At 44.8% G+C, this 25336-nt stretch overlaps 1 protein-coding gene across 6 annotated transcripts in view; it reads right to left on the bottom strand.

Moving 5' to 3' along the window:
• The window catches only part of LOC110506421 (ankyrin repeat domain-containing protein 11), a 148763-nt gene that overhangs the window by 8097 nt on the left and 115330 nt on the right, over positions 1–25336 (bottom strand). For 5 of the 6 annotated variants that reach the window (XM_021586017.2, XM_021586016.2, XM_021586015.2 and 2 more), the window contains 6 exons: positions 20790–20922; positions 9793–9966; positions 8544–8744; positions 7769–7911; positions 7517–7664; positions 107–7371 (listed from right to left, as the gene is read on the bottom strand). In XM_021586017.2, the coding sequence (XP_021441692.2) occupies positions 107–7371; positions 7517–7664; positions 7769–7911; positions 8544–8744; positions 9793–9966; positions 20790–20922 (8064 nt within the window). The remainder of the gene's footprint in view (positions 1–106; positions 7372–7516; positions 7665–7768; positions 7912–8543; positions 8745–9792; positions 9967–20789; positions 20923–25336) is intronic. The other variant, XM_036964476.1, reaches the window with a different exon arrangement.

Genomic DNA, 25336 nt, shown 5'->3' with positions numbered 1-25336 from the left:
GTTAGGTTATTATAGGTGACAGTTACTTGACGTGTATCATTGTAATGAAATAAAATCTATGAATCAACAGATGTGTGAACATTTGTAGGGGAAGGGAGGGACTCACCACTGGGATGTGCAGCTTGCTTAGAGGCTTGCCATCCAGCAGGTAGGAGCCTGTGTAGGTCACGTACTCAGCGTAGCACTGAGGGGCCTGTGGTGTGATGTAGCACAAGATCTTCCTCTTCTCCTCTATTTTTTTCCGTATCTGCAGGTATTCGAAGTAAGGGTTAGAGCGGTCACTGTGGTAGGGTTCTATGTCATCCAGTTTGATGGCATTGACAATGACAGCCAGCGTCTGTTGAATCATCTCCCTGGTCTGCTGCATGGCTGTGTTGACCAGCTGAACCTGCGGTTTCGGGAACTTCCTCTTGCGTGGATGCTGCGTCTGGGATTCCTCTTCCTCCACAGGCCGCCCTTTAGTTTTGCTGACCACTACAGGAGGCGGCAGCGGGGGAGTCGGGGTAATGGTTGCTGTGGTGGAGATGGTGGTGACAAGTTCCTTTTCTTTCTCCAGAACAACAAAGGGGACAAAAGTAGGGGTGGGAATAGGGGTGGTTGTGGTTACAGCCATGCTCATGGTGACAGGGGTAGGGGCAGATGGAGGTATCACGCTAGCAGGTATAGTGGTGGGGGTTGTACTCTCTGCTACTACTCTACTACTCTGCTTTTTTGTGGTGGTGGTGGTGGTGGTATTCTCCTGTTTTGCCAGCATCTGGGCCCTGTTTCTGGTCATCCTCTGTGGGATCTCCTCCACCTTCTTGGGAAGGTCAGTTGACAATGTTGTCAGAGTGACCGTGAGCTTAGATGTTGTCTCAAGAGCCTCCGAAACATGGACTGTACCAGAAATCGTGACAGCAACTGGTAGAGGAACTGAGGGGACTGGACTGCAAGTTGGCCCAACAAAGGGATCTGATACCTGCCCACTTTGTTCTGGTTTAACAGTTGTCAAGGAGTCCATACATGGAGTAATTACAACTGATAATGACTCGGTCAGTGACATCTGCCTGTGATGCGGAGTATTGTTTGTATTAACAGCTGAGAACATCATGTTTCCATCACTCTCATCAGTCTCTTCATATGTGGCTCTGTTTTCAAAGACCTGTGGTTTCACAAAGTTATTTTCAGGGACATTCTGAGGCTCAGACTCAAATTCTGGCTGGAAATTGTGTTTTGGTGAGGGCACAACCAAATCCTGCAAAGAATCATTGAGTGGTAGGACCGCGGAAGGGCACAGGGGTTTGGCCAGGATAGGCAGGTCAACTTCCATAAGCTCTTCGCCCTCTATTGTTTCAATCGCAGGAGGCCTTATATGAGCAGGTGGAGGCTTGTAGTCGGTTGGCACTGCATCTCTGACGTCAAGCTCTGGCATCTCCTTGTCTGGCAGGGAGGTCGGGAGGGAGAGAGAAGGGAGGTCAGGTAGAGAGAAAGGGCCAAGATCATCAAGCTCATCCACTGTAGCTGAGAACGGGTCTGTCCAGGGCACCACTGGCTCGTTGCTTACTGCTAGAGGCATATGGCTCTCAGAAGTAAAGCCATGGGAGTTTTGTCTGCCATCTTGTACTGCACAAGAAAGCTCTGAGTCCATCTGGTGATTATCCTCCAAGTTTGGCTTGCAGTCTGTGAAGAAAGACTCTAACCTTGTGGAGGATGAGGTGGTTGTCAAGTAGTTTGGTTCCAATTCCATAGGTGTCATTTCAGGTCTTGCTGGAGAAATTGGAATGTCCTCCACAGCCTCTTTTTGCTCGTCAAAGTCAGGGTCAGACACATAAGACCTGTAAGCAGCATATGGAGGGGTCACTGATGGATGGCCAGGTATGGCAGTAATGGGCTGCAAATCACTGTCTGAATGCGAGAAGGGGCTGGTTATCTTGGAGACAGCTGCCTCTATTTCCCCATAATTCCTTTGAGGAGATTTCAAAATCATCTCACAGTTCCAGCTGATGGTATGATCACTGGAGTTCTCCACCAGGTTGGGTAGTGGATGTGAGGGAGTCAACTGATGTACCTCTGCAACCCTTCTCTCAGGAGATTCAGCCCAGCCCTTCCTCAAAGGCTCTTCAACCCTTGGAGGAGAGAATGAGCAGACGTCCGTCGTCTCCTCAGCAGCATGATGATCAGCATCTGTTGGTTCTTCAAGGTCCCCTTCCTCCTCCTCCTCTTCTTCGTCTTCCTCCTCCTCCCCCTCCTCCTCTTCGTAGTCCTCTTCTTCCTCCTCCTCCTCCTCCTCAACAACAGGGGGCAGATACTCACTGCCACTGACTGGGTCAGAGGGAACAAGACTGTGCTCACTTTGATGAGGCTCAGAAAGGTCATCAATATCCAGGGGAGGAAGAGCAGCAGGTGCAGGGGTGGGTGGAGCAGCAATGTCCAGACACGGCTCCTGGGGGTCAGGTCTGTGGACTGGCGTTGAGGGCTTCATCAGGAAGTTGTTGTAGACACTTTCAGGTAGGTGTTCACAGGTCTCTGTGCCAGCCATTGCTGTGGTGGCCCCATCTAGTGCAGGCTGGGCAAGTTCCAGCCCGGGAGACAGCATTCTAATAGGTGAGAAGTAAGGAGGAGACAGGCATTCAAGTCTTTCCACTGATGCTGCCTTGTCTTCTGGAGGCTGGGAGGCTGCCAAGTCAAACTCAGAGGCGTCTGGCAAACTGTGTTGTAGAAACTTGCCAGCTTCAGCTTTGAACTCATCTTCCAGGGGTCTTCTAACATCAGACGAAGCCGATCGGCTGACAAGGGGCAACTGGAGATTCTTAGCCGGAGTTATACAAGTCCCTTCTTGGAAGGTGTGTGATGAGTTGGAGTACCTGTCAAAGAAGGATGGGGAGCAGGCATTCATAGACATGGCCATGGCTGATGAGTTCTGACAATCTAACCCATCAAACATTATATCAGGGTAGTCCTCTGCACTGCAGGATGGAGTCCGTGGCGTCTGCATGATTTCCTCATAGCTGGGACAAGAGATTACAGATGTGGGGGTGGGAACACCCGTTGGTCTATTCTGATCTTGCCGAGGTGAGGCAGGGAGATTTTCTTTCATCTGATGGCCTGCAAGCCAGTCCTTTGAATTTTGAGTGTCAATGGGTTGTGGCTTTCTTTCTGGAGACATAATTTGGGCTGGGAGACCAACATCTTTGAGCTTCTTCTCTTTCAATGCAGATTCTAAACTATTAGATTTTTTTGATGATAGTTCATTGCGATTTTTCTTTATTTCCTCAGTGGACTTCGTTTTATCCCTAAGTTTAGGATCCCCTGATCTGTGTCTTAGTTTCTCCATCTGCTTCATCCTCTCCTTATGCTTCTTATGGCGTTCTTCAATCTCCTGGTCTTTTAAACCTAACATTTGCCCAAAGCTGGTTAGTTTGAGATCCCCATCAACCAGAAGCTTTGAACGTGGACGGTTGTCTTTGCGAGCTGTGTCTTTAGACTGAATTACTTTTTCATTTTCTTCTTTAACCTTGGACTTAACATGGTCCACCCTACTGTCTTTGTCCAAAGAGTCTCGATTTCTCTCTTTTCTCACATCAAATTTGGGACTGTCTTCCTTTGATCTTTCCTTCAAATTGGTAATTTGAGAACTCTCTTTCAATCCAGATTTAATCTCCTCCTTGGAGTGTTTAAGTGATCCGAAGCCATCCGTGTACTTGTGCTTCTCCTCTTTGACTTTCTCCTTATGTTTCTCTTTTTTCTTTTTGTCCTTGATCTTATCACTGATGACAGTACTCAGTTTGTCTTTGTCAGCTTTTTTAGACATCTCCTTTTCAAACTCCAATGTCTTCTCAAAATCATCTTTATCACCCTTAGACCCAAATGGAAATGTGTAAGGGTCCGCTTCTAATGGCATAGGCTCTTTCTCGAAGGGCAGACTTTCTCTGCGTCCATAGGATTCTCTTATTTCCTCGATCTTGTCTTGTTTATCCCCTTTTTCCTTCTTGACTTTGTCCTTCTCCTTGTCATGACTCTTTTTGGAGGATGACGAAGATGAATGCCGGTGCCTCTCTTTCTCTCTGAACTTGTCTTGAGGATTAGATATGGAGAGTGAGTCTCGTCTCTCATCAGTAATGTCTGGAAGGCTGATGTTGGAGGAATCATAGTAGCTGCTGAGCACTGGCTCATGAACCTGATCAGTGAAGCTGTCTGAGGATAACTCACTGTTCTTGTCATTGGAGTCATCCTTGTAGTCATTCATGGCCTCTTCCTCCAGTTTCTCCAAGAGCGACTTTTCATTTTCCCCACTCCCCTTTGAGGGCTTTCTGTCGTTAACATGATCTTGCTTGTCTTTATATTTACTCTTGGTCTTTTCCTCATTGGCGTCCCTCTTGTCCAACAGCTTCTGCTTGTTTTTCTTCTCTTGGTTTGAGTCCACAGACATTCTGTCTTTGTGTTCTTTGTGTTTTGCATCAACAGAGTCCTTTACTTTCTTATCTTTGTTGTGTTTCTCTAAGGAACCCTTCCTCTCTTTCCCCATATCAAATGTGGTCTTGTCTTTTTTCTTGTGGTCTTTATCTTTCTGTTTTTCTGTTGTGTGTTTGGCCTCAGCAGAATATTTTCTGGGTTTTTCCGTTTGGAAGTGATCAAGCTCATCCCTGTCAGATGTGGAGTCTTTCCTGTGAGAATCAGACAACCCAAGGGAATCACTTAACTTGGCCACACCCCCATTGTAATTGTCTTCTTCATCCTCACTTTCATCTGTGAAAATGTCTGCGATCTTGTACCATGTTTTCTCAGGTTTAACTTTCTCAGGTTTTCGCTCCTCCTTCTTCACCTCAAGGACATCTTTATCCCGGTCAGCATGCTTGTCCTGCGAAGCCTTTTCTTTCTTGTCCTTAGTTTGTTCTGAAGACACCTTCCTGTCCTTGTCTTTGCTGTGTGTGTCTTTGTGTTTGTCTTTAGCTCCCTCCTTCTTGTCTTTAGAGCCTCTGTCTGTGTCTTTTTCTTTCAAAAGCTTCTCAGTTGAGGTCCTCTCAGGCTTCTCCTTGTCCTGTTCTATGGATCGGTCTTTAGGCTTTTCCTTGTGTTTGTCAGCTTTAGTCTTTTCTCTCTTTTCCACCCCATCTCCCTTTCTGTCCTTCTCTTTTCCAGAGTGGTTCCTTTCTCTAATTTCACATGGTTTGCTGACAGGTTCAATTTCTTTGAAGGAGGCCTCATTCCCATAATCGTCTCTTATAGACTCCTGTTTGATTTTCAAGTCCTTTCTTTCTTTAGTGAACTCATAGGAATCTTTTCGGTCTCTACTGCTGTCCGTGGAGTCCTTCTCTTTCTTCTCTTTGACAGTATCTGCAGATTCCTTTCGTTTCTTCTCCTTTTCCACAGAGTGGCTGGAGTTCAGTTTCTGTTTTTCGGTCAAATCCTTTTTCTTGTCACAGATTCTTTCTGAAGAGTCTTTCTCTTTCTTCTTGGAGGTAGGCTCTTTCTCTGACCGTTTGTCATTATGATCTAATTTCTTGTCTTTGATTTTGTTCTCCTTCCTCCGGTCTCTGCTCTCTATTTTTTCAGTCTCAACGATCAGCTTTACAGTGTTGTTTGCTTTATATTCTTTGTAGTCCTTCACAGGAGGAGCATCCCAGCTGTCATCTCCATATAGGTCGCAGTCAGAGGAAAGGTCTGATGCCCATCGGTCGTGGTGGTCGTCTGAGGCACTGAGTTTGGTGTCTTCTAGGTTTAAGAAACGGTTACTGACATCATAGACTTCATAATCAGGCTCTTCCTTCAGAACCTTTTCTTTCTTAGATTTTTCCTTCTCCTCCCTGGCATTTTTCTCCTTATCCACCTTAATATGTTTTTCTTCTTTTTGCTCACTGCTCTTCCTGTCTGGTTTAGATGACTTGTCCTTTGACTTTTTCTTCTTCTCCTCTTTATGAGTCTTTTGTTGTTTCTCCTCCTTGGGTTTCTCTTTTTCCTTGAGGCTCTTTTCTTTTTCAGTTTTCAAGGGCTTTTCCCTCTCCTCCTTGCTAGGTTTCTCCTTGGTGGACTCTCTTGTTTTCTTGGATTTCTCCTCTTTAGCATTTCTTTGCACCTCTTTTCCAGAAGACCAGTCTCTGTCCTCAGATTTGCCTTTCGACAACCTGTCCTCCTTTTTCAAATGCTCTTTTTCATGTTTCGACAGCTTGACCTTGCTTTCAGCTGGGGACTCAGTCTCAACAAGGAGTGACTTTTGCCTTGAATCATCAAAATCAAACGAGAAGCTTTTAACAAATTTCTCGTTCATGTCTTGATTGAGCACTAAACTGGGAGCCTTTTCTTTCTCTTTGTTTTTGTGCTTGTGTTTGACTTTATGCTTTTTCAACACTTTGCCATCTTTATCTGTTTTGGAGACCGTACTATCTGTGTTGGAGTTCTTGTGAAAGTCAGAGTTCTTTTTGTCTAGTGCATTGGTGTGCACATTGTTTTTCTTTCTGTTTTCCTGTGCTTTCTTTCTCACCTGTTTCACTGACTCGACACTCGAGTCGGCAGAGGAGTAGTCCGACTCACTGGAAAGCCTTGTTCTAACCGAGTCAGAGAGGGAGCTTACATCTGACCATACAGGAGATGACACAGTCTTCCAGCCGTCTGTCCTCCACTGCTTTGGGTTATGCTCTGTCAGCGAGGGTGTCAGTTTCTGAGAGCTCATGCTTCCATGAGAAGAGGAGGAAGAGGATGCAGAGTGAGTACTGAACGCAGAGGATTCTTTTAGGCTCATTGTGGAGTCCTTTATACAGTTTGAGCTCTTCATAGAGCCTTCATCATCCTCACTCCCTATGTCCCCACAATCAGAGTCAGAAGTGCAGAATTTGTCATTGACTTTACCAAATCTGACCTCCTTACTGACATTATTCTTTGTCTCCTTCTTCCGCTTCTTCTTAACTTTAGTCTTCTCTTTCTGCTGTTTAGAGCTCAGTGTAGCAGAGTCCCGGGCCTTGGTATTAGTAGGTGGCGCTGGTTGCCGTGGTGTGGGCATAGGTGTGAAACACAACGTCCCATTATCCTCGTCTGAGCTGTCAGAGAGAATCCGTCTAACAGCCTTCTTTGGTGTGAGCGAGTTGCTTTTGGAATAGGTTTTGACCACCTCCCCCTTCGGTACTGAAATTAAGCCGCCAGCCTTCGTGACATTGGGAGACTCCTTACGGAACTCTTTCTTGAGCAAGTGCTTGTCGTCCACCGGAGGGACGCGCTCTTCCTCATCGTCCTCGTCAAACTCATACTCGTCCTTGACGGGGGTGGTTGTTGTGGATAGGGGCTGATCCAGCCCTTTCTTCCCTTTCAGCTTCAGGCCCTTCTCAAACTCTGAGTCTGTGTTATTGCCATCAACCGAACTAGATGGGGCAAACGATGGGGCATCTTCTTCCTCTGAGGATTCTGAAAAATAGATAAATAACAGTTAAAGAACAGCAAAAATCTGTCACACCCAGTGGTGAAAGGAAAAGCAAGGAAGTTAAAATACAAGTAACAAATGGCAGAGTGAAGGTGTTCAGAGCTACTCATGGTATAAAATGTCACACACCTGACGAGCTCTCCTCACTGGAGGTATACGTGCCTTTTCCAAGCAACAGATTGAGCATCGTTGGGGAGTTCGCAACCTTCAACGCGGTTTCACCCCTTCTGTTGCTTTGTCGAGGGTCCCCTCCATACCTTAAAAGCAACTTTACCACCTACAAAGAAACAAAAACATCGAAACATTGGTCTCGGACCTAAACGCGGCAATTGGCTTTCTACATGAGCAATCGCATCGTTACATGAGTAACGCTGGAGTTACCTTGAAGTGCCCGTTGTTTGATGCGTCATGCAGAGGGGTGTCGTCGTCCAGGCCCTTGGTGTTGACCTCTGCACCGGCTGCCAGCAGCTGCTTGGCCACGTCGTAGTAGCCTCGGTTGCACGCTTCATGCAGTGCAGTCCAGCCTGTGAATCCCAAACACAGTTATATAACGGCTCTAATGTTTCTCAAATGTCGGATTCAAAATTATTATAGCACCCAGTTATGAACAATTTAGATGGCTAGAGAAGCAAAGAAACGTGCAACTATTTACATAAATACAGAAGTATGGAGATATGAGGTGAAAAGCAGGAGCATGGAGGAGGAGAGAAGGAGGAGCAGAGAGAGGAAGGAGGAGCAGAGAGAGAGAGGAGGAGCAGAGAGAGAGGAGGAGCAGAGAGCGAGAGAGGAGGAGCAGAGAGCGAGAGAGGAGGAGCAGAGAGAGAGAGAGCAGGAGCAGAGAGAGAGAGAGAGCAGGAGCAGAGAAGGAGAGAGGAGGAGCAGAGAGAGAGAGGAGGAGCAGAGAGAGAGAGAGAGAGAGAGAGAGAGAGAGAGAGAGTGAGAGAGAGAGGAGCAGAGAGAGAGAGAGAGAGGAGGAGCAGAGAGAGAGAGCAGAGAGAGAGAGGAGGAGCAGAGAGAGAGAGCAGAGAGAGAGAGAGGAGCAGAGAGAGAGAGAGAGGAGGAGCAGAGAGAGAGAGGAGGAGGAGCAGAGAGAGAGAAGAGAGAGGAGGAGCAGAGAGAGTAAGATGACCACCAGCCTGCAGGGGCAGCGACTCACCTGCGAAGTCTTTTACATTCACGTCCGCTCCCTCACTGATGAGCTCCTTGATGCGGCGTGCCTCTCCGCGGATGGCTGACCGGTGCAGCCTCGTCTCGCCCCTCTCATTTCTCTTGTTTACTTTGTCTTTGGTTTTAGATGCAGAGTTTGGCGTTCCCTTCTGGCCCAGACTTGACTGTGACTGATGCTTTGGTGTTGTGTCTACAAGAACAGGACAAAAACAGAGTTTTAATAGAATTGGCATGATTCAGTTCTATAGTAAAAACATGAGCCAAATGAGCATAGGGCTACATATTACAGTAGTACCATTATGTAACAGTGCAGAATATTTCATTGAAAAACAACTGTTACAACTCCATCGCCTGTAGGTGGCACTCTTGCTCAAGACATCAGGAGGAGAACTCCAAGACTCCCAATTGCTCGAGATCATTTCATCACATTTAGTGGATTAAACCAAAGCCTTAACCACATGTACATTATTGAGTTTGCAGAGCGTGGTCCTGAATGCTATTTGAAACTCACTTCGTCTGGGTTCTGTCTTTAAGGAACAAAACTCAGGCACAGATTCATTTGTCTTAACAGTAGCAACCCGCCAAATAATACTAACAGAAAACATATAACCCAAATCAGAAGCACAACATAATCACCAACACACAGATCAGCGCTATTACTTAATAAGAGGAAATAGCCTACTAAAGCCGCCGTTTCCCCAAACATTTTAATCGCAATGTTTTTAAGACAGAGCGTAAGTACAGCACTTGAAGAGGAAACGCTAGATCCGATTCATCTAAATACAGATAGCAGATATGAAATGAAGAAAAAGCCTGGGTCTGGATAGTGTGGTTTGGACCAGATCTGATATGGCACCATTAGGACCCCTCAGACTCCATCCCTGGGGTAAACTACTTTCATTTCCCTCATGGTTGAACGCTACATCCTAAAACAAAGCAGCAACAATTTACCGTACAGGAACGTGATACCAACTTCTAGAGCCCAAAAATCTCCCCACAACCAGCCAGACACAGAAATGAACAGTGGATTAAGACAGCAGAGGTCCATTTCACTGCAGTAATGGAAATTGATGAGGGTTATCTTGTATAATTTAATTCTAATTAAGCAGTGTGGTCTGTTCTTTAATGAAGCATGGAGCAAAAGTGTGGCTGGGACTCTAAGTACCAGGGACACAGCACCCCCCCATCCCACCCCCCGCTGAACCCTCAGAGACGTGGCATCCATGACAAACACGCACCTGGACTGTTGACTGACTCTTCAGCCGTCATCTGCATGAGAAGAGCCACCTGCTGCCGCTCAGAGAGGGGGTACCCGGCCCGGATCCCTGGCATGCCCATCCCAAACGGCAGGCCTGACTTCCTGGTGTTGGTGGGCTCCTTTTTAATGCGCTTCCGTTCCGGACCTTGCTTTTCTGTGAGGAGAGAGGGGAACGGACAATGTGAGGCCTATGGGTAGCACAGACACACATACAAACACAGGATAGCAAATTGCTCAGGTTATATCGGCTTTTACTTCAGCGTGTCAAACTGAAGTGATTTCAATTCTGACCACAACAGTCATTGATAATGCTCATTCAACATCTCCATGGCAACAGGTCAGATAAGTGTCCTCGGTGATGTTCTAAGGAACCCCCTAGGTGAAACCCCTACCAATCTCTAGTCTAGTTTAGCTCGCATCCATCTTCTGAGGCAGCGGATGGTGGTGGGCATTTAAACCCAGCTGCCCCAGAGGGAGGGAGGGGTCAACTATTGGCCATCTGATGTTTCTGTCTCTCTCAGGGGGTGTGACTTGGCAGAGTGACAGTGATTACAAAATGGCCGGTGTTCATTTCAATGTGGCCGAGTCAAGGTCACCACAATGGCGACTTGCTGCTGGACAAAAGCAGCTGCTCCTCAAAGACACGCCCCATCAATTATTTTCAGTGTCATGAGGAATTATCAAATCTCCATAGCAATGTCAGTCTTACTCTACGATTGAGACACATGAATACATAAACACTCGACACTTGCAACTGCTGGACGATTTGGAGGTACGCTCCGTCAATGTTCGAACAAGTCCAAACTGTGCCAGCTACAAGATCCTTCCAAAACGTTTTGCCGTCAATAAAAACAAATGACATATGGCCTTCAACTGCGTCCATGGAGACAACACACATTGTCTAATCAAAAGGGGAGATCTACAAGCCTGCTCGCTGTAGCTCTCAACACAGTGGATTGCTCAAGGCCACAAACAGAATTAATAGGAGTAGGAAACATGGCAGCTGACGCTTCCGGTGACAAAACCCTTTCCAGAGATTTTCCATAGTCAGAGCTGATGAACTTTCACTAACATCTGTGAATACTTACGCCTAATGTACCCCCCCCACCCCTGATACACACTCACATCCTGAAAGGAATGAGCCATTTAGACACATTCCTTTTTATTCAGACTTAAACAGCATGAACCACAGCAGTGGATGTTTCAGGCGGTGGATGTCGAGGACTGAAAACGCTAGAGTTGCTTTTCCAAGCCTTTACAGTGGGCCCCAGTCAGTAATGAGCCTGCTCCAGTACTTGAAAAGGGCTGCTATCAAACCACATACAAGCCTCTAATTACAATGGCTTTTTCTACCAGATTTGGACATGCATTGAGTAGGCTAAGCGGCACGCAAACATGTGTGATCCATTTTCAATGTAAATGAGATACAGTGGGAAGACGGGAAAGACAACAAAACAGCAGGATCACCCTCACACACATCCCACATGGATTACAAGGATGGAATTAAGACAGAGGAATCTGAAAATGCAATGTAAGCCCATAGACATCCATAGCTACTTCTAATTAAATAGTTAAGAAACATTTTAGACTGTTATATGCACTGGCAAAAGGCCTATGTATACAAAGTGACTTCAACTAGGTTGATCCCACAATCTCCCACGCATGCATGCATATGTTCTCAAGACATTGGACTTTCAAGAAACAAAGTGTCACTTGCCACATCATGCGTTTTACATCGTCATGATGATGTGGCATTTGACTTTTCCTTTAACTTGAGAGATCTGATGGGAAAGTTGGAGGGAGACCAAGCTACCTCACTGTTCCCAAGAACGCCAGCCTAGGCCAGGGGCGGGACCCACAGCAAGACAACAGTCAAGTTACAATGGGCCCATGACGCCACTGTGTTAGCCTATTGTGAAAACGTTGCTATCAGCTTCCCACTGTGAGGGCAGGCAAAACCAGAACCAGCCCAACCAGAGGAACCAGGTAGGCCTAGTCCGTTTCTGGTGTCCCCAAATTCAATAGGACAACAAAGACAAGCTCATCTTTTTATCATTTGACTTGGGACATCATGCATGCTAACATCCTGTCTTTCTCTGAGTGACAGCTATGAATATAGTCAGACCAGTTCTGTCAGTTGGGGTTCCTGCCCCGTGGGAGAGTGATGTTCTATTATTAGAGGTAGACCTGCTGAGCTGTTTGCTTTACTGCAATGTGTACGTAGGACTGGCCTGTGTTATATTACGTAGAACATGGGAATCAACTGTGAAGACACAGGCGACTGAGATCTCATGCTGAGATCAGGCTGAGATCTCATGGTCAACGTGTAAACACATTGGCACCACAACTCGGTCTTCCTTCTTAGACTGAGATTGAAAACAAAGCATGTTTACTACCACACACCACCGCCACCGCCGCCCAGTCACACAGGAGCCAGACACATTCATGCTCCTGTATGAAGATCACCTTCTTCAGGAGAATGTCATGGCGTGGGATAGTGAGAGGCAATTCCTTCCTACTCAGAAGACAGGGAGAGAAGAGAGAGCTTCGTTGTCAAGCAGAGCAAGTCAGACACAGCCGGCAAACAGGAAATGACGGAAGAAGAGACCGGAAGTGGCCACAGGATGTTGTGTCACTGCTTTGTTTTATGCTTGGCTACGATGACGAGAGCAGAGGCAAGTGTCGGTGCAGAACAACAGTCTTCAGTGGTGGTAATGACAGAGAGCGGGACAGATCGGCAGAGAACCGAAGGGCTTTCTCTCACACCACGTTGGCCTACTAAAGAGCTGCCACTTACAGCTTGACCTCCTTATCTCCATGTACACTGGGCCATCCTGATGTAGGGTACCATACACAAGGGGTCAAAGATGGTCTGGAGAAACAATGGAAACGTTTCAGAACGTCTAGACAGAGTGCAACTACTAGCCTATCTAATATTCCTAGTGGCGACTGACAAGCTCCAAAACAACTGAACCTGGACCAAATCTGATTTCAAGTCAAGTAACAGTGAATAATTCATGGATCTTCCAAAGGATGGGAGATGAAACATTACAAAAACATTTCTCCCTCCAGGGATCTGAATAATGGTGGTGAGCAGCAGACAGACAGGGCTGATTTGGGCTGCGGGGGAGAAGACCTCAAGCCAGCAGCCCCCCCCGTCCCCATCCCTACTGAAAGCAGCACCTGCTGCACCTGCTGATAAGACAGGCATCCTGTATTCCTGCCATATCGTGAAGAAGATGATGCGTGTGCTAGCCTGGCAGCAGCTGATCTGCACTCATCACCGTCTCTGATCCGCCTCCCACTCCTCATAGCCTTATCCAGAGCAGTCTCCTCGCTGAGGAGCCTTGGCCATGACTCCTACACTCTCGCTGCAAGCCCTGCCGATGGTCTCCACACCAATACAGGGTACAACAATGATCTGCTACACAAACTACCATCTCTAGAAGAACGCCTTGCAAACTGTCGAAACAGTGTGTTCAAGATGAGAGCAAAATCACTGCAATTAGCTACATCGTTCATCTAACAGATGCCTCGGGGAGAAAACTTCCAGTAGAGATCGAGTGCCCTGTTAGAACCATAGAAATGGATGTTATGCACTCAGATAAGGCTCCACCACACACACTGACTTCAATTTATGGACTGACAGGGTAGCACTAGTCCTAGACAACTACCACCGTAGGAACACTGTCATCTTGTGGGTTCGGAGCAAAGACCACACAAATGCAGAATGCAGCAAATCCCTGGTAAGAAAATGACCGAGACAGCATGAATTCCGCATTTCAAGTGAAGTACATAGCCTAGTCCACGTTAGACGAGTTTCCCTGTGTCCTCGGTCTGTTTCCATCCAAACTAGCCAAATAATAAGATGTGAAGGGTCTGACTTGTACATCGTTCATAGCTGAACAATACAATCAAAAGTAGTCACGCCGTACATTTCTCAAAAGCCAATATGTTACGAATTCAACACTATCTTTTTGTTTAGCTGCCTCAAGCTATAGCGTCAAAACATTACCTCATAGGCCAACTATGGTAATTTGTGTTACGGACGCCATGCAAAACCACTGAGTACATAGCATAGCCTCAGTCTGAACTCTCCATCAGCACACTAGCACGAGGACCTGGAAGCACAGGGGTGTATTCTCCCAGCAGCCCCGCAGCACAGTGAAAACAATAGACAAGTAGTTCCTTTTCTGAGCAGAAATGGAGCCACGCTGGACTGACTGCCATACCCTCAGACAGATTGAGAAAGAGAAAGCAATAGAGAGACCGAGCGAGGAGGGCAAAAGAGAAAATAGCTATGCAGTCATTAAGGAGGTTTCTGTTTCATCACTCGTTCTCTGTGTTGTTTTTTTCCACTCAGGATGAGGAGGGTGGAAAAATGTGAAGCTCTCTCTCCTTCAGAGGGTCATATGAAGCACAGCCCACTAGGAGAGGACTGTACAGCCTGCACTTTCCTCCACATCCTCAAAGTTCACTACTGGAATCCCTGTGGCGGTTTTTTCCCAGGGTTCAGAATCCCTCTGTGGTCTCTTGACATTCATCTCCACCAGACATGAGGCCTGCAGCAGCACAGCCGGACCAGACTCCTCTAGCAGAACCTGGGTGGCAGGACCACCTCTGGTCTTTTCTGCAGGCACAAGGGAGCAGGCCAGGGGAACACAACCCCTCCATACACAGGCCTACTGGGCTACAGTCTAGACTCTATCCCCACAATGACGGGCCAAAGAAAAAGAGTTCACCATATCAAGGGGAGATACAGGATCATCAGAAAGACACCAATGTCAGGGGGAGGGGACAGCTGTAAAGTGGTTAACAAATTCCTTTGGGTATAGACTACAGGTCGACCGACTAGGATTTTTCAACGCCGATACCGATTATTGGAGGACCAAAAAAAGCAGATACCGATTAAATCAGCCAACTTTTTAAATGTGTGTGTGTGTGTGTGTGTGTGTGTGTGTGTGTGTGTGTGTGTGTGTGTGTGTATATATATATATATATATATATATATATATATATATATATATATATATATATATATATATATATATATATATATATATATATATATATAATAATTATAATAATAATAATAATAATGGCAATTACAACTACTGAATGAACACTTTTTAAAAACTTAATATAATAAGTAAATAAAATCTATTTAGTCTCAAATAAATAATGAAACATGCTCAATTTGGTTTAAATAATGCAAAAACACAGCGTTGGAGAAGAAAGTAAAAGTACAATATGAGCCATGTGAAAAAGCTAACGTTTCAGTTCCTTGCTCAGAACATATGAAGGCTGGTGGTTCCTTTTAACATGAGTCTTCAATATTCCCAGTTAAGTTTTAGGTTGTAGTTATTATAGGAATTTTAGGACTATTTCTCTCGATACCATTTGTATTTCCTATACCTTTGACTATTGGATGTTCTAGGCACTTTAGTATTGCCAGCCTAATCTCAGGAGTTGATAGGCTTGAAGTCATAAACAGAGCTGTGAATCAAGCATTGCTAAGAGCTGCTGGCAAACGCAGTAAAGTTTGAATAAATGCTTACGAGCCTGCTGCTGCCTACCACCGCTCAGTCAGACTGCTCTATCAAATATCAAATCATAGACTTAATTATAATATAATAAACACAGAAATACAAGCCTTAGGTCATTAATATGGTCAAATCCAGAAACTATCATTTCGAAAACAAAACGTTTCTTCTTTCAGTGAAATATGGAACCGTTCCGTATTTTATCGAACGGGTGGCAACCCTAAGTCTAAATATTACTGTTACATTGCACAACCTTCAATGTTATGTCATACTGTTGCATACATACTGCCCAAACTGTTGCATACACCCTGACACCCTGACTCTGCGTGCAATGAACGCAAGAGAAGTGACAATTTCCCTAGTTTAATATTGCCTGTTAACATGAATTTCTTTTAACTAAATATGCAGGTTTAAAAATATATACTTCTGTCTATTGATTTAAAGAAAGACATTGATGTTTATGGTTATTTACATTCGTGCAACGGTTGTGCTTTTGTTAAATCACCCCCGGTTTGGCAAAGTTGAAGTAGGCTGTGATTTGATGATAAATTAACAGGCACCACATTGATTATATGCAACGCAGGGCAAGCTAGTTAACCTAGTAATATCATCAACCATGTGTAGTTAACTGGTGATTATGTGAAGATTGATTGTTTTTGAGAAGATAATTAGTGCCACAAGGTCTTTTTGACGCTGCACTCGCATAACAGGTGGTCAAGCCTGCCACGCAGTTTCCTCGTGGAATGCAATGTAATCGGTGTCCAAAAATGCAGATTACCGCTTGCTAGGAAAACTTGAAATCAACCCTAACTAATCGTCCATGCCGATTAATCGGTCGACCTCTAGTATAGACAATAACACAGCATGAAAGGAACTAGCTATCAAGGCCAAGACAACAGAAGAGGGGAAGTGTGTGTGTGAAACCACACACACACACACACACACACACACACACACACACACTACATGGAGACAAAACTAACACACTGAAGGATGAACCATTTAATGAATGTTTCCATTGTACAGCCAGGTTTAAGACACGTGGATGGAAAAGACACTGAGAAGGATAACAGGCAGGGAACACGAAGACAAAACGCACCCCGAAAGTGTATCAATTACAGGCAAAGCCAACGAGTGAATTATGGCCTAGTTGATGTGAGAGACTGACAGACATCCAGCCTGTAGAGGCAGAGACTCCACCCTAACAGTAGCATAACAATAAACAATCAGGGCACTGTTCTAGACAGGGGGAGGGGAGATACTGAGGTGGGAGGCAACCTTTCTCTGCCAACAGCCTGCTAACAGGTTACAGAGTCACTACCACCTGCAAACACACAGCCAAGCCACTATAGTAGTGACTAACCAGGGGAATTGACTACGCTCCTGATTTGGTCACTCAAGCTGCACTGAGAACACAGGTTCTATATTCAATATATCTTCAAAATAGAGAAATACCTTTTTAATAAAAAATAAAAAAAATCCTGCAAAAAGGTCACTAAAACAAAAAGAGAAATGTACACAATGGTTTGGACTTCATATTACCCAAAGAAATAACAGTTGAAGTTCACAGAAGCATTTCAAACCAACGCAATAACCCAGCACACAGATGTGGGTTCCATTACTGTGTTATCACAGACCATCATCAACAAATCATTTCAAGATCCTCAAAGCTCAAGCCAAACAAGCTGGAACAGTAGTTCCCCCTTTCTCTCTTATTAAAGAATAACACAAGAGAGTGTCTCACCCAAAACCTTTTCAGGCCCTCGTGATTGACAAATCCTCACTTAATTGGCCCATGTTCCGTGTGGCCTTTTTCTCTTTTTCCCAATGATGGACAGTTGAACCAAATTAAACCAAGGCTAACCAAAACACACAGTCTTCTTTGAGCTTTTCTTTGAGGTTATAAAATAACAGCCTGCAGGAGCTTAACCATCACGCCTCTTCAAACTCAGGAGGCTGAAGAAATTTAGCTTGGCACAGAAGACCCTCAAACTTTTACAAATGCACCATTGAGAGCATCCTGTCAGGTTGTATCACCGCCTGGTACTGCAACTGCACCGTCCTCAACCGCAGGGCTCTCCAGAGGGAGGTGTGGTCAGCCCAACGTATCACCTGGGGCACACATCTACAGCACCCAGTGTCACAGGAATGCCAAGGACCTCAGCCACCTGGGCCCACGGCCTGTTCACCCCGCTATCATCCAGAAGGCGAGGCCATTACAGGTGCATCAAAGCTGGGACCGAGAGACTGAAAACCGCTTCTTTATCAAGGTCATCAGGCTGTTAAATAGTCACCACTAGCTGGCCACCGCCCAGTACCCTGCCCTGAACTTTAGTCACTGTCACTAGACGGCTACCACCCGGTTAGGCTACCATGCCCCTAAGAGGCTTCTTGCCCTATGTACATAGTCATGGAACACTGGTCACTTTAAGTAATGTTTACATACGGTTTTACCCACTTCATATGTATATCCTGTATTCTAGTCAAGGCCTATCCCATCCACCCAAACACACATATTTATACTCTGGACTCCGACATCGCTCCTCCTAATATTTCTATATTTCTTAATTTCATTCTTTAACTTTTTAGATTTCTGTGTATTGTTAGATATTACCTAACTGTTGGAGCTAGGGAACACAAAAGCATTACGCTACACTCGCAGTAACATCTGCTAAATATGTGTATGCACATATAGGGGCGGCAGGTAGTGGGTTAGAGCGTTGGGCCAGTAACAGAAAGGTTGCTAGATCAAATCCCTGAGCTGACAAGGTAAAAATCTGTCGTTCTGCCCCTGAACAAGGCAGTTAACTTCTTGGTGACAGGGGGCAGAATTTTCACTTCCGGATGAAATGCATGCCAAATTTCAACTGCCTGCTACTCATCCCCAGAAGATAAGATACGCATATTATTAGTAGATTTGGATAGAAAACAAACGTTTCTAAAACTGTTTGAATCATGTCTGTGAGTATAACAGAACTTATTTAGCTGGCGAAATCCCGAGGACAAACCACTCAGATTTTTTTGTTTGTTGAGGTCACTCTTTTCAATGGGTTTTCATTGGGAATCCAGATTTCTAAAGGACCTTCTTGCAGTTCCTATCGCTTCCAATGGATGTCAACAGTCTTTAGAAATTGGTTGAGGATTTTCCTTTGTGTAATGAAGAAGTACGGCCATCTTGAACGAGGGTCACTTGAAGTGTACTGTTAGATAGAGGCGCGTTACCAGAAAGCATGCTACAGTTTTACTCCTGTATTGAACACAGGGCATCCCGTCTTCAATTTTATTGATTATTTACGTACAAAAATACCTAAAGTTGTATTAGAAAAGTAGTCTGAAATGTTTTGGCAAAGTTTACCGGTAACTTTTGAGATATTTTGTAGTTATGATGCTCAAGTCGGAACCTGTGTTTTTCTGAATCAAACGCACCAAATAAATGGACATTTTGGATATATATAGACAGAATTAATCGAACAAAAGGACAGTTTGTGATGTTTATGGGACATATTGGAGTGCCGACAAAAGAAGTTTGTCAAAGGCATGAATTATATTTTTATTTCTGCGTTTTGTGTCACGCCTGCAGGGTTGAAATAGGCTTCTCTGTTTATAATGGTGCTATCCTCAGATAATAGCATCGTTTGCTTTCGCCGAAAAGCCTTTTTGAAATCTGACATTTTGGCTGGATTCACAACAAGTGTAGCTTTAATTTGCTATCTTGCATGTGTGATTTCATGAATGTTTGACTTTTATAGTCATTTATTTTAATTGTGCGCTCTGCATTTTCACTGGCTTTTGGCCAGGTGGAACGCTACCGTCCCACATATCCCAGAGAGGTTAACCCACTGTTCCTAGGCCGTCATTGTAAATAACAATTTGTTCTAAAATTCTTTGGGACTGGGGGGCAGTATTGAGTAGCTTGGATAAAAATGTGCCCAGAGTAAACTATCTGCTACTCAGGCCCAAAAGCTAGAATATGCATATAATTATATTTGGATAGAAAACACTCTGAAGTTTCTAAAAACTGTTTGAATGATGTCTGTGAGTATAACAGAACTCATATGGCAGGAGAAAACCTGAGAAAAAATCCAACCAGGAAGTGGGAAATCTGAGGTTTGTCGTTTTTCAAGTCATTGCCTATCGAATATACAGTGTCTATGGGGTCTTATTGCACTTCCTAAGGCTTCCACTAGATGTCAACAGTCTTTAGGACCTTGTTTGAGGCTTCTACTGTGAAGGGGGAGAGAAAGAGAGCTGTTTGAGACAGAGGTCTGGCAGAGTGGCATGAGCTGATCACGCGTGTGCCTGTGAGAGGTAGCTGCGTTCCATTGCATTTCTAAAGACAAAGGAATTATCCGGTTGGAACATTATTGAAGATTTATGCTAAAAACATCCTAAAGATTGATTCTATGCATCGTTTGACATGTTTCAACGAACTGTAATAGAACTTTTTTGACATTTCGTCTGAACAAATGATTATATGCATTTGGAATACTGGGCTAAATGCGCAAACAAAAAGGAGACTTTATCGAACAAAACAAACATTTATTGTGGAACTGGTATTCCTGGGAGTTCGTTCCTGTCAAGATCATCAAAGGTAAGTGAATATTTATAACGCTATTTCTGACACCTCTCCTTCTTTGGAAAATGGCTGGATGTTTTTCTGTGACTAACGCTGACCTAACATAATCGCAAGGTGTGCTTTCGCCGTAAAGCCATTTTGAAATCTAACACAGCGGTTGCATTGAGGAGAAGTTTATCTATATTTCCATGTATAACACCTGTATCTTTTATCAATGTTTATTATGAGTATTTCTGTAATTTGATGTGGCTCTCTGTACTTTCCCCGGATGTTTGTTTGAGACAATGCATTTCTGATCATAACACACCAATTTAAAATGAGGTTTTTGGACAAAGATTAACTTTATCGAACAAAACACACATATATTGTGTAACATGAAGTCCTGTGAGTGCCATCTGATGAAGATCAAAGGTTAGTGATTAATTTAATCGCTATTTCTGATGTTTGTGAGCCCTTTCCTTGGCTGGAAAATGGCTGTATGGTTTTCTGTGACTAGGTGCTGACCTAACATAATCGTTTGGTGTGCTTTCGCCGTAAAGCCTCTTTGAAATCAGACACTGTGGCTGGATTTACAAGAAGTTTATCTTTAAAATGGCATAAAATACTTGTCTGTTTGAGGAATTTTAAAATGGGTATTTCTGTTGTTTTGAATTTGGCGCCCTGCAATTTCACTGGCTGTTGGCGAGGTGGGACGCTATTGTCCCACATATCCCAGAGAAGTTAACTGACTTGCCTAGTTAAATGAAGGTTAAAAAAAAAAACTCTACAAAAAAACTAAATGTAATTTCATTTAATTCTTCCAGCATGCACTGCCAGGCTGAGGAAGTGATGTAACATCCCCTCCCCCTCCAGTCTTACCTGAGTCAGAATCTTTCTGGTCTCCATTGGCTCCAACAGTGAAGGGAAGCTTCCTCTTGGATGCCTTCTCTTTCATCTCTTTGACGCCATCGCTGCGGTCCAATTTAGGAGTCTTGTTTGACAATACTTTATCCTGGCAAATAAAAAAAGAAAACATGAACACCATATTGTACAGCTATAACAGTAAAGACACACAGATGATCATTTATGGGGTACACTACTAGCTACTAAAACTGTAGATTAAAATGAAAGGGCTGATGTGGAAGGATATTTATAGAACTTCCTCTAGACGAGTGCCAAGCTTTGGCCTAACGTTGGAGACTTCCCTTAGCATTTGGGAAAAGACAGAGCCTGAACAGACAGAGACAGAGGGACACAGGCCATCCAGGCCAGGACACATTGACTGAGGGACACAAAGAGACAGGCAGGCGGCAGCTGTGTTTCCCAAAGCTTTACACTGCAGCGTCTAGAGACTTCCAGCGATTAGGGGATTTGCAGAGCGTGACTTTTCCATGGAATTTCCTCTCGGTGTTCCGGCAGCAGAGAGCAGAGGCAGACAGTCCCAAATGGAAAGAGAGAGATGGAAGGAGCGGTAACACCCCCGGGGTCTGTGGTCCACGGCAACTGGAACCCATCAGAAGCTCCCGTCCCCCCGCCAGCAAGCGGCCTGCTCCGGCACCAACGGCTCCCTCCGGCTGACGTTCTGTCTATACAGCACAGTACAGCGCTGCCTCTCCCTCGGCCTGCCTGGCCCAAAAGACTGCTGTTAAAGGGGCATGCAGCAGCTCTGATCGGGGCCTGTCTGCTCGGCTCTCACACGAAACACCCTCCTCACATTTAGCTCTAAGGAGCAGGGAGATCTAACACTTCATAAGAAAAAGGAGCAAGGATTTTAGTGTAGTGTTCCAAAGACAGGAAAATATCTCTCTTCTATACAATATACTGCTTATATATTCAAATACCAGGCTATTAACTGCAACCTGATGGTTTTAGTTTGTAGTAGAACTCTGCGAACCCAGATTTGAATGATTGCTATAATTAAATACATCGCAAACGATTATAAAACAAATAAATAAAACCTTATGTAATGCCTCTTTTTCTAAACGCTAGATTTAGAGGGCCAGAGCAGCTGGGTTGTCGGCCGGGTGCCGTCTGTGGTAAGGAAGGCTAATTAAAGAGCTCTGTGTAGGTGGCTGTTTACCACAGAGCGGAGACGCAGAATCCGATCAGATAAGAGGTGGAATGTAGCAGCAGAACGCTCTCTCTTTCTCAGGCTAGTTCCCACTGCTGTACAGTGGCTCGCTCTGCAGCCCGCCCTGGCAAGTCCCAGCCCCCAGCACTCCTACAGTCATGAGACTATGATGTCACCCTTACAGTACAGTGTAGACACACAGCAAGCTCTTCCTGCTGCTTAGAGCTAGGCTTAGCAGTAACTCTGTACACCAGCGAGAGGGAGGGAGGGAACGAGACACATTATTTGTCGGTCTACATGTAGGAGGAATTTCCAAACAGAAAGACAGTACACAGTATACAGACAGCTGACACAGGCACACACAAAACAACATGTCAAGACAGACAGAGGCGTTAGCGCTAGGCAGAGCAAGTCTTGCTGCAACACGCGGAGAAAAGAGAGCCGAATTAAAAAGACAGCTGTGAGCCACTGCTTCAAGGCTGCCTTCATGAGAGACCATGTTTACTGGTCTCCTAGCAATGCTCTCGCTCCTCCTCTCCCTCCCAGAGTCTGATGCAATTCGGTGTGGAAGGCTGTACATAGCAGACGCGCGTAAAGCTGCACCTCTGGGTTGCTGCTGCCCCATTGATTACCATGACATCATCATTCTGCGTCTAAGCCCACTGTGGCTGTCCATGCTGGCAACACGTCCACAAAAACACAAGCTGGCTTTAGCTGCCATTTAAAGGGACAGCTCTCCACACTACCTAGGGGAAAACCCCACTGAAATGTCTCCCTAATCCCTAGTATCACAACCATGTTGAGAAACAATAACACAGGAAATGACACCTGTTATTACGTTACCATTACAACTCTGCTCACATCTAATTAACAGCTCCGTTCATTAGAATCCACTTCTGGGAAATGATGTTCAGTGGTCTAACATAGAACCTAGGGAGAAAATCTCTAGGAACTAATCTCTCATGTTTTGTCTGAGTGTCTCAGTGTCAGGCTGACTACAGCAGAATGCCGTGGCCTGCCTGCCCAGGAACGTAATGCTGTTTTTGATGCATGAGGATCTACATTTGCCACACAGTGCCAGCAGCCTCCACTTCATTGGTCAGAAATAAAGAAGATTACTTCATAGATAAAACCTGGACTACCTACTCAGATGAGTCATATATAGCTGGCTGGCTAAAGCACATAACCTTGCTATATCATGAGTCATTAAGCTGATGCAACACTACATACAGCCATTTCCCTGGCTCTAGGCTACATCTAGAAACACAGAAAGCATGTCTGTATTTAAAGGGTAGGGTTGTGTGATGGTATTCATAGTGCATTCAATACAGTAGCAAGGAACGTTTCAGAGAGCGGGACACGTGTATAAGTTGCAAGTGTTGCAATAATTCACGTGGGTAAAAAAACAAAATAACAACTGTTTGACATAGTGCATTTTGCCAACTTGTATTTTAAGTGGGGATGCACGATATATCAGTGAACATATCGGAATCATCAAGTTTGCAGAAAACACAACAGCTTGATCACCAACAACGACGAGACAGCCTACAGGGAGGAGGTGAGGGCACTCGGAGTCAGGTGTCAGGAAAATAACCTCTCAACGTCAACAAAACAAAGGAGATGATCGTGGACTTCAGGAAACAGCAGAGGGAGCACCCCCCTATCCACATTGACTGGACAGCAGTGGAGAAGGTGGAAAGTTTTAAGTTCCACAGACAGTTTGGTGAAGAAGGCGCAACAGCGCCTCTTCAACCTCAGGAGGCTGAAGAAATTTGGCTTGTCACCTAAATCCCACAAACTTTTACAGATGCGCAATTGAGAGCATCCTGTCGGGCTGTGTCACAACCTGGTACAGCAACTGCTCACAACCGTAAGGCTCTCCAGAGGGTGGTGTGGTCTGCACAACGCATCACCGGGGGCAAACTACCATCCCTCCATGACACCTACAGCACCTGATGTCACAGGAAGGCCAAACAGATCATCAAGGACAACAACCACCCGAGCCACTGCTTGTTCACACCGCTATCATCCAGAAGGCGAGGTCAGTACAGGTGCATCAAAGCTGGGACCGAGAGACTGAAAAACAGCTTCTATCTCAAGGCCACCAGACTGTTAAATAGCCATCACTAACTCAGTGACGCTGCTGTCTACACTGAGACCCAATCACTGGACACTTTAATAAATTGATCACTAGTCACTTTAAACAATGGCACTTTAAATAATGCCACTTTAATAAAAGTTTACATTTCTTACATTACATGTAAATACTGTATTTTATACCATCTACTGCACCTTGCCTATGCCGCATAGCCATCGCTCCTCCATATGTACATACTCTCATTCACCCCTTTAGATTTGAGTGTATTAGGTAGTTGTTGGGGAATTTTTAGATTACTTGTTAGATATTAATGCACTGTTGGAACTAGAAGCACAGGCATTTCGCTACACTCGCATTAACATCTGCTAACCATGTGTATGTGACCAATAAAATTGTATTTGATTTGGTTTAAGAAAACTATGTCAAAGCTACCGTTCATACCTATATAACGTAGGTGGTACATGACGTAATGACGCCACGTAAAATGTAGCGCTACACTGCAACACAGCATTCCTAACCTAGCCCACAATGTCTGCTGTGTGGATTGAGCAGTCAACAAGTCCAGCAGTCATTTGAAAGAGTAAGAACATTTCAGCGAGACAACTCAAAGGTGAAATCCATTAACGGCAAGAAAAACGTTATTCATTGCCCTTGACAATCAACCGTTCTCTGTCGTGGGTGATGTTGGCTTTCGCCGACTGGTCACGTTTCCCTACCGGAGTTCCACAGCAATAGCGTCGCTGCTATTAGCTTCACGACATAATATGGAACGTCGTTTGGGTCTTTGCGTGTCAAAAAAGATAACACTATGACACTTTAAATACGCTTTTATTTTGACACTTCAAATAACACAGTTCTATTATAGAATGTTGTGTGGTCTGAATTTGCACATGCAAGCCAAGCGCCACCACTACTATCAGTAGCACTGTCAAAGCTGTACAAAAAAGTATGCAAACAAGCAAACACCGGCCACGAATGATGTGTTTACAATACCACGTTGGTAATGAAGCATTTTTTTGTTCGACCGCAACTTCTGAGGTAGCTAGCTTTAGCTTGGTACCTAGCTAGCACCAATACAACCAGCCTGAAAACAATGACCAGTAGAAACTGCAATCATTTTCATTATTCTTAGCAATGATTTAGGAATCCTTGTGAGTAAGTATTAGCTAGGTAGCCACTTGTTGTTCACCTATTGAAATTGAAGTTCATGAAAATAAATACCTAGTCAGCTACTTAGCTTTGTTGCCCAAAGCTAAC

This window comes from Oncorhynchus mykiss, chromosome 26, assembly GCF_013265735.2.
Source record: "Oncorhynchus mykiss isolate Arlee chromosome 26, USDA_OmykA_1.1, whole genome shotgun sequence".
NCBI classification, from domain to species: domain Eukaryota; kingdom Metazoa; phylum Chordata; class Actinopteri; order Salmoniformes; family Salmonidae; genus Oncorhynchus; species Oncorhynchus mykiss.
The sequence above is the reverse complement of the archived record's forward strand: the minus strand, read 5'-3'. Positions and strand labels throughout refer to the sequence as shown.